The following is an 8,769-nucleotide window of genomic DNA, read 5'->3' on the forward strand; positions in this document are numbered from 1 at the left end:
AAATCATTTAGCAATGTTATAATAAGTCCAGGCAGAGCTGCACATAAAATATGGTCTCAAATCTTTTCAATAATTATCGATATCGATCAATATGCATTTTTTTTTATCAATAAGATTTTTTTCTATATCGCCCAGCCCTAATCAGAATACTATGTTACTCTTAACTGCACTAAGAATATTTAAATATACTGAACTATTTGTTTGTTTCAGCAAAAAAACAAAACAGTGAAAATTTGTTCAATATTTAGCAAGTTAAAGTTGATTAAATTAATTCTGTGCCTGCTGAACATGTCGACTGCTCCAAAATGAGACCAAATCACGTCAGCGCCCATCGGTGAAAGCGATCGATGCAGAATCAACTCTTATATTATGCCTTTGCCCATTTAGAGCTGTAACCAAGACCTTTTCCCTAAACTCCATCAAACTCAGCTTACAGGTTTGTCTAAGAAAAAAAAAAACCTCACCGTCAGTATTTCTTGTGTAGAATATTGTGATTCTGATCAATCGAGCCGTACGCCATTGGACTCATATTAATTGTTCTGTTGCAGTTGGTGAAACGGCGTCCGGTAAGGCCTCGCGCAGCCTGGCCCAGCACATCCCAGGCCCGGGCAGCATGGAGGGCATGAAGGGAGCGGCCTCCGGGGTCGTAGGGGACCTCGCCCGTGCCAGAGTGGCGCTGGATGAGAGAGGGCAGAAGCTGGGGGAGCTGGATGAGAGGACGGCAGCCATGATGGCCAGTGCAGACTCCTTCTCAAAGCACGCCCATGACGTAGGAAGCGTTTTATATATATGTATATATATATATATATATTTTTTTTTACGTTTCCAGACTTGTAATCAATTCCTTACCGTCATAATTTCTCTCCTCAGATGATGGTGAAGTACAAAGATAAAAAGTGGTACCAGCTCTGATGACAGAGAGCGGAGCTCTGGACTCTTGTTGCGAACACCAGTATCTCCGGGGGGGGCCTGGGCTCCCTCTGTCCTCTGTTTATTTCCGTGGGCGGGGTTTCCTCCGCTCAACAGCATCATGCTATTTCTCTTAGCACAGTATCTTCACTCTCCATTACTCCAGTCAGCAAAGATGAGAGTGAAGCCATTCGGCTTCTCTTCCTCTGTTCCATCTCAGAGCGACACGGCAGACACGGATCCCTCCACATCCGTCATCAAATACGTTCTACACACACAAACAGACACGCGTTGCTTTTCAAGGGGAGACGGAGGGACAGTTCTGCAAAATAACGTACTCTAGGTGGCCTGGCTGCACTTTTTTTGATTCCTTTCTAAGCCCTTTATTGTGTCTGCCAAACACGAGGAGAAAAGTCTGATCCTTCAACACGTGACCATTGAGTGAATGCGTAAGGCTGCGAAGGACTTCTTGGGAATTTTCTTTCATGTCGTCACGTAGAAAGGACCTCTAAGCACTTCGAATCGTAAAATAGATCAATTGGACGAAGACTGTGGATCAGTTGCCTCTTACTTGAACAAGGGCTGGTAGTTCACTAGTTTGTCGCCAACCTTTTTCACACGCACCAAGTTGCTTTAGGTGAGAATGTTTCCTGAACGTCACTTTGTTTTTATTTATTTCCAGATATGAAGATATTTTGGAATTGTAGATTAAACAGGAAGATTATATATTGGGCATTAAAAGGTATACGAGCAAAAAAAAGTGCTAAAAATGTTTACCCCCCCCTCCCACCTCGAAGGAAGAGTTTACATTGTTCTAACAAATGAGTCGATACACTGGAAAAACCCCGGTGGTTTTACGATCTTTGGCTTGTTTCTGTCAGATCGCGTCTTAATCGCCTAATAAGGACACAAGTACATTTTGCTCAGAACTTTTTTGTTTAGTTTTCCAAGGATCCCAAATCGAAGTATTTTGGCGTCCTGTTGTATCTGAAGTAGATTAGTCGTTGATGCGTATGGAGTGGGAGTGGTGATGCCTCACAAACACATTAAATTGCTCCACTTAGTGCCACAGCTTCTCTGTTCAACACTGTCTCTCTTTTTTTTGCCTTCGCCTCATGACCTAGAACCTCTAGCTGCGTCTAGAACACCGAGACCTACGGAAGTATTCGCCCCTCATGAGATTTCTTCCCTCATCCATTGAAACGAGGGATTGCCTAATAGCTGAAGATGTTGGAAGATTATTAATGTTTTATATATTTAGAAATAAAAATCTAAATTGTGGAATGCTTTGGTTTTCAGACCATGCCCTTCGATCCTCTACCAGATTTGTAACTTTCGCCCATTCTTTAAGATTACATGTGAACCTCACATTTAATGTTTCGTCATAGAGAAATTGGATTTAGTTTTTTACTTTGACTAGGCCGTTCTAACAAACCACGTTTCTGCTTTGATTTTAGCCTCCATCCCTCTCTCTATCTACCCTGCTACCAGCTTTCCTGTAAATGCTGAAGACATGCATTCCCACTGCATGACGCTCCCTCCACCATGTCTCAATGTGGGATGGTGTGTTTAGGGTGATGTGCAACGTTAGTTTTTATCTCCAGTGTTCGGTGAGATCGGGATATTGCTTTATGAGCTAAATCCTCTTTACAGTTCTCCACAACCGTATCCCTGACCTCCCTACTGTGTTCCTTGTGACATTTATCACCATGGTTCTCCTTTACAGAACAGCTGGACCTAAACAGAGCTTAAACCAGGCACAATTAGGCTCTGTTTGCTAATAAGAAGTCCCCTGAAGGCAGTTGGTTGAATCAGAGAAAATGTGGGCTGAACCGACATGCATGCCACAATTATTAGATTTTTAGACACAAAGGATTAAAAACCTTTATATAGAAATAGATTACAGATATTAAAGGGGTATGGATAATTTTGCTAAGCACAGCATGGGCGTGTGTTGTGAACATGCTCATATGAAGGCCAGTGCTCCTAGCACCTTGTCAATGAAGGAGCATCTCTTGTTTTCAAAGGAGGAAAGAAAAAAGACTGTCGGAAGATATTGCTGCCAAATGTTGTAAATAATGGGAAGCTTTGACACTGAGCGTGCAAAGCTTAAGCGGCACTAAACGCTTCCTGGCCATGTTGTTTTTCTGACACCAAAGACTTATCCCGGTTTCACAAAGTTGTCTTTATTTACCCTCTGAAATGGTAAGAGCATATTTTGACACTTAAGGAAGTCCACTGTGTACATGGAGGAGAGCAGATTGACGTTTTTCCATATGAACACGACACCTTTTCCCCCCTCAATGCCTCGGCCTGCTTGATTTTTGTTCAGAAAGGCAAGTTAGGAGAGTTTCCTTCCAAACTGAGATATCCACCGGAGCCAATCCAGCACGATCGACTGGAGAAGAAAGAAAACAGACCGACCTGAGAAGGAAACGTCATTTTTCTCGGTCTCACTCTCCTTCGGTGGATTTTCAGCAGCTTCCAAAGAAAACCCCCCCACTTTCAGACAGCTGATTTTAATCTACTCCACTGTATACTACTGAGATGAATCTATTTAAAAGAGCATAAGTGGGTTTTGCACTATTTTTTGTACTTTGTAAAAATTTTTATGATTTTTAACGTGTTTATTCCCGTGTCCCATTTTTCTTAGTTGTTTGAAGGACCAAAACATCACAGACCATCTGCTTATTTATGCCATTTGCTGGTTATGTTGATTTCTTCATTCTCAGATTTGTTTTTAATGTCAGATTAAAGAAGCTATGAAATATTTATATTTGAAAACAAATAGATATATATAAATAAAAATCTACTTTTTTTTCGGCAGTCTATTAAAATAAGTATCTATGTAATTTTGAAATGGAGAAATTGTTTATCTCCAACCTATCGTCATCCATACATGGAAGTAAAGGTTTTCCTGTATGTGTTGCTCTAAGATTTGAAAGCGTTGTTAAAGCAGCAGGATGTCCTCTGTGTGTGGGGCTGTTGGGTGTGGCCTCCACTTTAAAGTGCTTCAGTTTGCAGCTTGGACGTCCTAAATGGTCTCTTATTGCACATTGAAGGATGCATGATATTAAATGTTTACAAACTTGTATTATCCCATTGGAGATCGTCCGTTCCGGCATTTGCATACGTTGAACATAAGTTCCCATTTCACCTCCTGCTTTCATGCAATCATGCAGTCATTTTGGGATGAGGGGAATTTTCTTCTGGTGTGTTTGTAAATCTCCCAGTTTGCTTCAGATTCCCTTTCCTCTTTTCTTTCGTTTCCCTCCCCGCGCTGTGATAAAACGAGCTGAGCGTTCTGCCATACTTCCATCCATTCGATGAACATCTGTAGAGTTGCAGTATTTTGTTTGGGCAACATTTTTTTGTACAGTTTTATGAAAATCAATTTCAAATGGATGTCTGACTCATCTGCCACCACAAACAACTTAGACTGTAGATACAGTATATATATATATATAGATATTATTGTGCAAAGTAAAAAATAAATAAATGTAAAAGCCAACATAACTTTTGTCCTGTGTTTTCTGCTTCCTCTTACGTTAGTTTGATAATTTAAACTATTTTTCCACAAACTAACAGCTTTAAAGATTTTAACAGCTTGAATTCTGTGTGCAAACTTGAAATTTGCATTTCATGCAGATAGTGAATCTGGGATGAAGATAAGGGGGGTCTTTAAATTGTTTATCTTTTTAGAGGAGATGCATCTTTATCTACTGAATGCATTGTTTTTTTTTTTTAAATCTGAAAATGGATAAGAATAAGAACCCGACTGTTTTTGAATTTCAGTGAGATATCAATAACACGTCCAGATTCTGTCTGGATATTTAAGCACTTTCCTTGGTAGAACAGGTTTAATTTAGTTTTCAGACATGGAGTCCAGAAAATGTTCACAACAATTCAGTTTTTGACCTTTCAACCCTCACCTTGACTCCAAACCTCCTCCCACCATGTTTTTTGTCACTTTGTCCAAAAAGCTTCATCTCTATCTTGTTGAGCAATCCCTTTCCTTATGTGAACACAGATGTTTCAACATGCTTTTATTGTGAGAAAGGTTCATGACTTCTTTAAAACAATTTCTTTTCATTTATGGGAGAACACTTTAATTTGTTGATTAAAATGTGGACACATTTATGCGGAAGAGCATTACGGCCCCTGGAAAAATAAAAAAAAGTGATTTTTAAATTTTATTTCAGTATAATATGAGAAAAAAGTCAGAATTCTGACATTTTTTCTTACAATTCTGACTTTAATCTGTAATTCTGACAGCTAACAAACATGTAAGCATCAAGCCGTAGCCATGTCTGTTTTAGAGACTTAACTAGCTCTCTTGTTTCAATCACTTTCTGATCTTTCATTAATGAAATAGAATCACCGGGGACTCCTCAGGCACGTAAAAAAGTCGCCTAATTCCATCCTTTTCCACCAATGTGTCACTGGCCCTCCCAAACTACTCACATATTTGTCCTCATTTCTCCCTCCATGGTGCCCTTTAAGATTAACATCCAACATTCTGAGATTAAAGTCAGAATTCAGACTTTTTTCCCATATTAAACTGAAATTATATTTAAAAATCAGTTAACTTTTTCCCTTTCTCAGTAGCCCTAATCCTCTACCGTACATTTAGGTGCTCTAAAACGAAAACAAATACCACGGTTTAGGATCTAAATGGCTTAAAGAGGAATTGCTCAGTTTTAAAATGTGCATTTTTTATTCCTTAGCCTGGACTAAAAACTCTTGAACACATGTGGCTATTATTAGGTTGAATTATTGTTATTCAATATTTAATAACAGTTTTGCAATATTGAAATAAGTTCTAAATAAATGTAATTAAAGTGATTAAACATGAATTTCAATAATTAAGTAAAGCATATTGTTTTTGCTGGAAGGTCATAATTTAAAACGTGAATTCTTTGTGATGTTTTGTGCTCCTGCACTTCTGAGAGCAGCCTGCAGGTGGCAGCAGTGCTCACCGGTCCTCCAGCGGGCAGAGCCGCCGGAGCCGCAGCATCCTCACTCTGAGGAAACTGTCCGGGGAAACGAGAGGAGCTGAGGAAACTTAAAAACACGCTCATGAGGAGAACAGATCGGATCCGTTCAGCTCGGCTGCAGATATTTCTCTATTTTTCTTCTTTTTAACGCTGTTTGTGCAGCTGCCTGTTTTTGCTGCCTTCGGATAAATGTTTGATGGAGCTGCGCGTTTTCTGCACCGCTGCGATGAATGAAACAAAGAGGATGGATGCATTCCTGCGGGAAATGTTAATATTTCTGACCTGCTAAAACGTTTTTAATCCAGAGTTTGGGAAAAAGTCTCCACTTTAAAAGGTAACTCATTAATTAAAGAGTCTGGATTAGAAGAAACGCGCCTGGTGGACAATTAATAACCAAGATTCACCTGTTCACTGCTTTATTTCAACTCTTTTGATGTGACGTCACATCTTAAAGTCATTAAGGTGTGAACCTTCAGCTGGGATTTAATCAGCCAACCGCCAGAACACCTGCGGAAACTTTTCAGGTAACACTGCAGTTTTCCCAGAGGTTTACCAGCAGGTTGAATCAGGCTCTGCTTGTCTTACATGGACCCCCTCACAGATGATGAATTAAATAAATCCTTTTTAATTCTGTCCTAAGATGAGTCAGGGGCCAAACCTCGTCCTCCAGTGGCTCTCAAGGCTCCACCTGGCCCAGTATGTTGAGTCTTTCCTGGATAACGGCTATGATGACCTAGAGGTGTGTAAGCAGATCGGGGAGCCGGACCTGGATGCCATCGGGGTTCAGGTCCACTTCCACAGACACAGGCTGCTCACAGCAGTGCAGGAGCTCAGAGAGGAGGAGAGGAGGAAAGCACCTGGCTACTATTTCACCCTGGAGCCCCTGGATCCCCCTGCCTGTCACCAACCTGTGGGTGACCCGGGGTCACTGGGGTCAGCCCTGCACCAGGCCTCCTGTCCTGGAAACCACAACCCAAGATTCACAGACTGCAGCGACTTTGTGACTTATCCCAAGCTGAAGCTGAAGGTGCTGATAAGAGACAAGCTTTCCAAAGATGGGATCAACCTGGGACAAGCACCTTACACCCACCAGGTAGGAAGCTGTCACCCTGTGTGTTTTGCTGCATGTTGAGACTGATTGCTGGGTCGTCCAGAGCTGTCTCTTTGAGTTTAATATGCTCACTTCGCTTTGTGTGGGATGGTGAGGAGTGTGTCGAATGCCTTTGATGTTGCTGACGTCCACTGCTTCCTCTTTAAAGCGGATCTTGTAGGCTGAGGTCTGCAGAGATTCACCACACTGTTAATGTACTCAGTCTTTTTAAATTAGGCTTTACTGGCTTGATTTAATTGCACATCTCCGCTGGGCCTCTTATATGTTCTAGTATGATATTAAAGCAAAAGCTCAGACCACACACTGACAATGATTTAATACATTTTTAATACATTTTTTTTTTTTTGGGAAACTTTTTTTTTGTTTGCAGCTTTTCTGGTTCTGCATTGCAGCTTGGTGCTGTATGAGTAATCCTGGACACAATACTTTGTATAAATGCACATCGTGTGCAGACTTCAGTACAAAGTCTATTTGCAAGACATAGAAATGTTTTGATTTAAAAAGAAAAAAAAAAAGTTTATAGTAAAGTTCTTACTGGTGAGCGGAGGGGTCAGGGTTTCCTGTCTGCCTCTTTCTGTGCTGATAAATGTCCTTCCTTACCTCTTCCCATCAGATCCACCCTGTGCACGGTAGGTAAACTGACTCTTATCAGCTACCTATTGTGTGAAGGTCAGAGTGCATGTTTGTTTCTCTCGTCTCTCTCTTTGTTGAGCCTCTCATGAACTGGTGACCTGTCCAGGATAGCCTGGTCCTCCCTCCCTCTCACAGCTGGGGTGGATTTTTATCCCTTCTGCGACCCGGAACAGGTTGCGTCTGGTATAGAAAACACATAAACGGCTTAGCCTGGACATTATAATCCATTAGAGACATGAGCGTATCACTGTTTGCTTAAAGCAAAAGCGGAACTAATTTAAATTCTCTGTAAAGATTGCAGATGTTTACTCTTATCTAAACTGCTCTGAAAGGGTTTATTTTATTTTTATTTTTTTATAATTTATTCCTTACAAGAGCAGTTGGTTCTTCTAGTTGCAGAGGATAGTTATTCCCCCCAGTCTGTTGGACCCAGAGGATGATCTGTGGTCAGCCAGGTGAAAAGTGGAGCGAGTCGTTTGTTTTGTTTTTCCGACGTTGATCTGCTTGGAGCTGTATCATAACTGAATGTCTGAATAGATCATTTCTAAGTAGCCTCATCCACCATGACCTCAGAATATCTTTACATTGTCAGACTTCAGGCAATCAGAACTGGCTCCAATATAAACATGTTGGTTTTGTCAATGCAGTCACATTTTGGTTGCTTTCCTCGGTACAGTTAAAACAGGAAAATGATAATGCACTGCATGAAGGCACAAAATATCTTTTATTTCCCACTCTCTCACATCAGATAAGACGGAAAATTCTCTGTTCTGTCAGTTCATCAAAATAATTTCTGTTTGACAAACGTCAAAATAACCAGTGATAATTTTCTTATTTTTTAAAAACCAATAATCTTGAAACTCATCAGAATCAGAAAAAGGCTTTTGTTGCTTCGTAGGATTTGGAATAAAGATTTTCCTTTATAGCGACAACAATAAATATTTATTGTTTTACATGTTTGAAGTTAGCGTTGGTGAGAAGGTGTTACAGAGAAGCTGCCTTTCCAATAAAATTCTAACGTGGGTTTTTCAAACGCGACTTGACCCGCTATAATTGGCATTTGGCTCCTCTCCCATTTAGCAAACTGTTCCTCACCGCTGCTTGTCTGGTGATGTCATA

General features: G+C 40.6%; 2 protein-coding genes across 11 annotated transcripts in view; both read left to right on the forward strand.

Moving 5' to 3' along the window:
- Positions 1-4,412, forward strand: part of LOC107091600 (syntaxin-binding protein 5-like) — a 51,061-nt gene extending 46,649 nt beyond the window's left edge. For 7 of the 8 annotated variants that reach the window (XM_015385614.1, XM_015385612.1, XM_015385615.1 and 4 more), the window contains 2 exons: positions 549-769; positions 871-4,411. In XM_015385614.1, the coding sequence (XP_015241100.1) occupies positions 549-769; positions 871-912 (263 nt within the window). In that variant the 3' untranslated portion in view covers positions 913-4,411. Of the gene's footprint in view, positions 1-548; positions 770-870 lie in introns of all 8 variants that reach the window. The other variant, XM_015385611.1, reaches the window with a different exon arrangement.
- A 1,548-nt stretch (positions 4,413-5,960) lies between these two features.
- The window catches only part of LOC107091597 (SAM and SH3 domain-containing protein 1-like), a 97,243-nt gene continuing 94,434 nt past the window's right edge, over positions 5,961-8,769 (forward strand). The window contains exons 1-2 of one of the 3 annotated variants that reach the window (XM_015385605.1): positions 5,964-6,430; positions 6,547-6,999. In XM_015385605.1, the coding sequence (XP_015241091.1) occupies positions 6,547-6,999 (453 nt within the window). In that variant the 5' untranslated portion in view covers positions 5,964-6,430. Of the gene's footprint in view, positions 7,000-8,769 lie in introns of all 3 variants that reach the window. The other 2 variants (XM_015385607.1, XM_015385604.1) reach the window with 2 other exon arrangements.

The sequence above is a fragment of the Cyprinodon variegatus genome, unplaced genomic scaffold, assembly GCF_000732505.1.
Source record: "Cyprinodon variegatus isolate N-32 unplaced genomic scaffold, C_variegatus-1.0 Scaffold344, whole genome shotgun sequence".
NCBI classification, from domain to species: Eukaryota; Metazoa; Chordata; class Actinopteri; order Cyprinodontiformes; family Cyprinodontidae; genus Cyprinodon; species Cyprinodon variegatus.